The 1,613-nt window shown below is 42.9% G+C and overlaps 1 protein-coding gene across 1 annotated transcript; it reads right to left on the bottom strand.

Annotated features, from left to right (window-relative positions):
* Positions 1-724: 724 nt before the first annotated feature.
* Positions 725-1,246, bottom strand: LOC135223182 (protein enabled homolog). The gene has a single exon (XM_064261686.1). It carries the CDS (start codon positions 1,244-1,246, stop codon positions 725-727), a length of 522 nt encoding a protein of 173 aa, XP_064117756.1.
* Between the last annotated feature and the right edge of the window lie 367 nt (positions 1,247-1,613).

Genomic DNA, 1,613 nt, shown 5'->3' with positions numbered 1-1,613 from the left:
CCAGTAATTTTGAAGGTGCTCGTTCAAATTCAGACAAATTTAGGTTTTTTCTGTTTTTTATACTTTTGTATTTGTATTTTTTTTTTATTTTAAGCAATTATTACTCATGAATTTTACTACCAACACTAATCTACAAATGGAGGTTCCTATGCTTAATGTTAATAGGATTTTACTAGGCCTTTTATTTTCAATTGATTAAAAAAATAATCCTTCATTAAAACTCACAAATCATTTAACATCCATATTCAAATCCCTTCGTCTTTCAGCAATTGAGCAACCTATTATTCTTCGTCGAAAATAATGAGTGATTGGCCCATTCATATACAACAATTAAAGGCCATCTTTTCTCAATACATATTCAGAGCAACAATAAAAACTTCTCTGAGAATAATTGGAGAGAGAGAGAAAAAATAAAAGGGGGGTGTAAAAATAACCACAACCCCCTGGCACTATCGACACGGTGCCATAATCCACTAAAGCCACAGAGATAACAAAATAATAATAATAAAAAAAATGAATTGTCCTGCAGGGAAATAAGTGGGGAAATATAGATACATATTTATCCAAGTACCGTGAAACGAGAGCAGAAGATGCTGGTAAGTTAAGCACTTATCAATTGTTTATGATCACGCAGTCTTGAAAAGGGGAATTACAATTGGTTAGGAGGTGATTTAGTGGCAGTAAGAGGTTCGTTTACGGCAGTTTGAGCGTCGGCGGCGAGGTCTTACGACCGAGTGTCTGCTCTAACTGCTGGGGGACTCCCTGGAGGAGGAGGAGGAGGAGGAGGAGGAGGAGGAGGAGGAGGAGGAGGAGGAGGAAGTGGAGGATGAGTAAGAGGAGGAGGAGGAGGAGGAGGAGGAGGATAGTGCAGGAGCAGCAACAGAAAGAAAGTCAAAAATGGGAAAATGGACAAAAGCTTTAATACCAGGGCCCCTGGAGGAGGAGGAGGAGGAGGAGGAGGAGGAGGAGGAGGAGGAGGAGGAGGATGAGGTAGTGCAGGAGCAGCAACAGAAAGAAAGTCGAAAATGGGAAACTGGACAAAAGCTTTAATACCAGGGCTCCTGGAGGAGGAGGAGGAGGAGGAGGAGGAGGAGGAGGAGGAGGAGGAGGAGGAGGTGGTGGTGGTGAGGTGAAGGAGGAGGAGGAGGAGGAGGAGGAGGAGGAGGAGGAGGAGGAGGTGCAAGAGCAGCAGCAGCAACAGGAAGAAAGTCGAGAATACGAAAATATGCAAAAGCAATAATTCCATACAGAGAAGAATTGGAAAAAGCCCTCTGGTGCTATTGACTCAATAGCCATCAGCCGCCAAGTCGTGTCATCCCAGTAAGAGAGACGTGTAATTAACGAAGAAGCAGAATGCGCCTCTGCTCGTTTTCCCAATTCTTTCTCCGAGTTTCTATCACGTCGAGGCCAAAAGTAAATAAAGGCTCATTAGTGACTCCTCCGCCCCTCGGACTGCTTTTACGGCTGCTAATGATAATGTGTGTGGAGAGAGGTCTCCTTCTCCTACGGAGTTTCCGGCATCTTAAAAACTTCCTGTTATCGAAAACAAACAAAAGACTGTTGCAGACATATAATCAACCTTTTTTTTATCTTTTTCCTACGCTAATTTCCTT

The sequence above is a fragment of the Macrobrachium nipponense genome, chromosome 8, assembly GCF_015104395.2.
Source record: "Macrobrachium nipponense isolate FS-2020 chromosome 8, ASM1510439v2, whole genome shotgun sequence".
Classification (NCBI taxonomy): domain Eukaryota; kingdom Metazoa; phylum Arthropoda; class Malacostraca; order Decapoda; family Palaemonidae; genus Macrobrachium; species Macrobrachium nipponense.
The sequence above is the reverse complement of the archived record's forward strand: the minus strand, read 5'-3'. Positions and strand labels throughout refer to the sequence as shown.

Bases quoted from the DNA above. Each gene is read 5' to 3' on its own strand.
- LOC135223182 (XM_064261686.1), bottom strand. From the start codon at position 1,246: ATGGAATTATTGCTTTTGCATATTTTCGTATTCTCGACTTTCTTCCTG.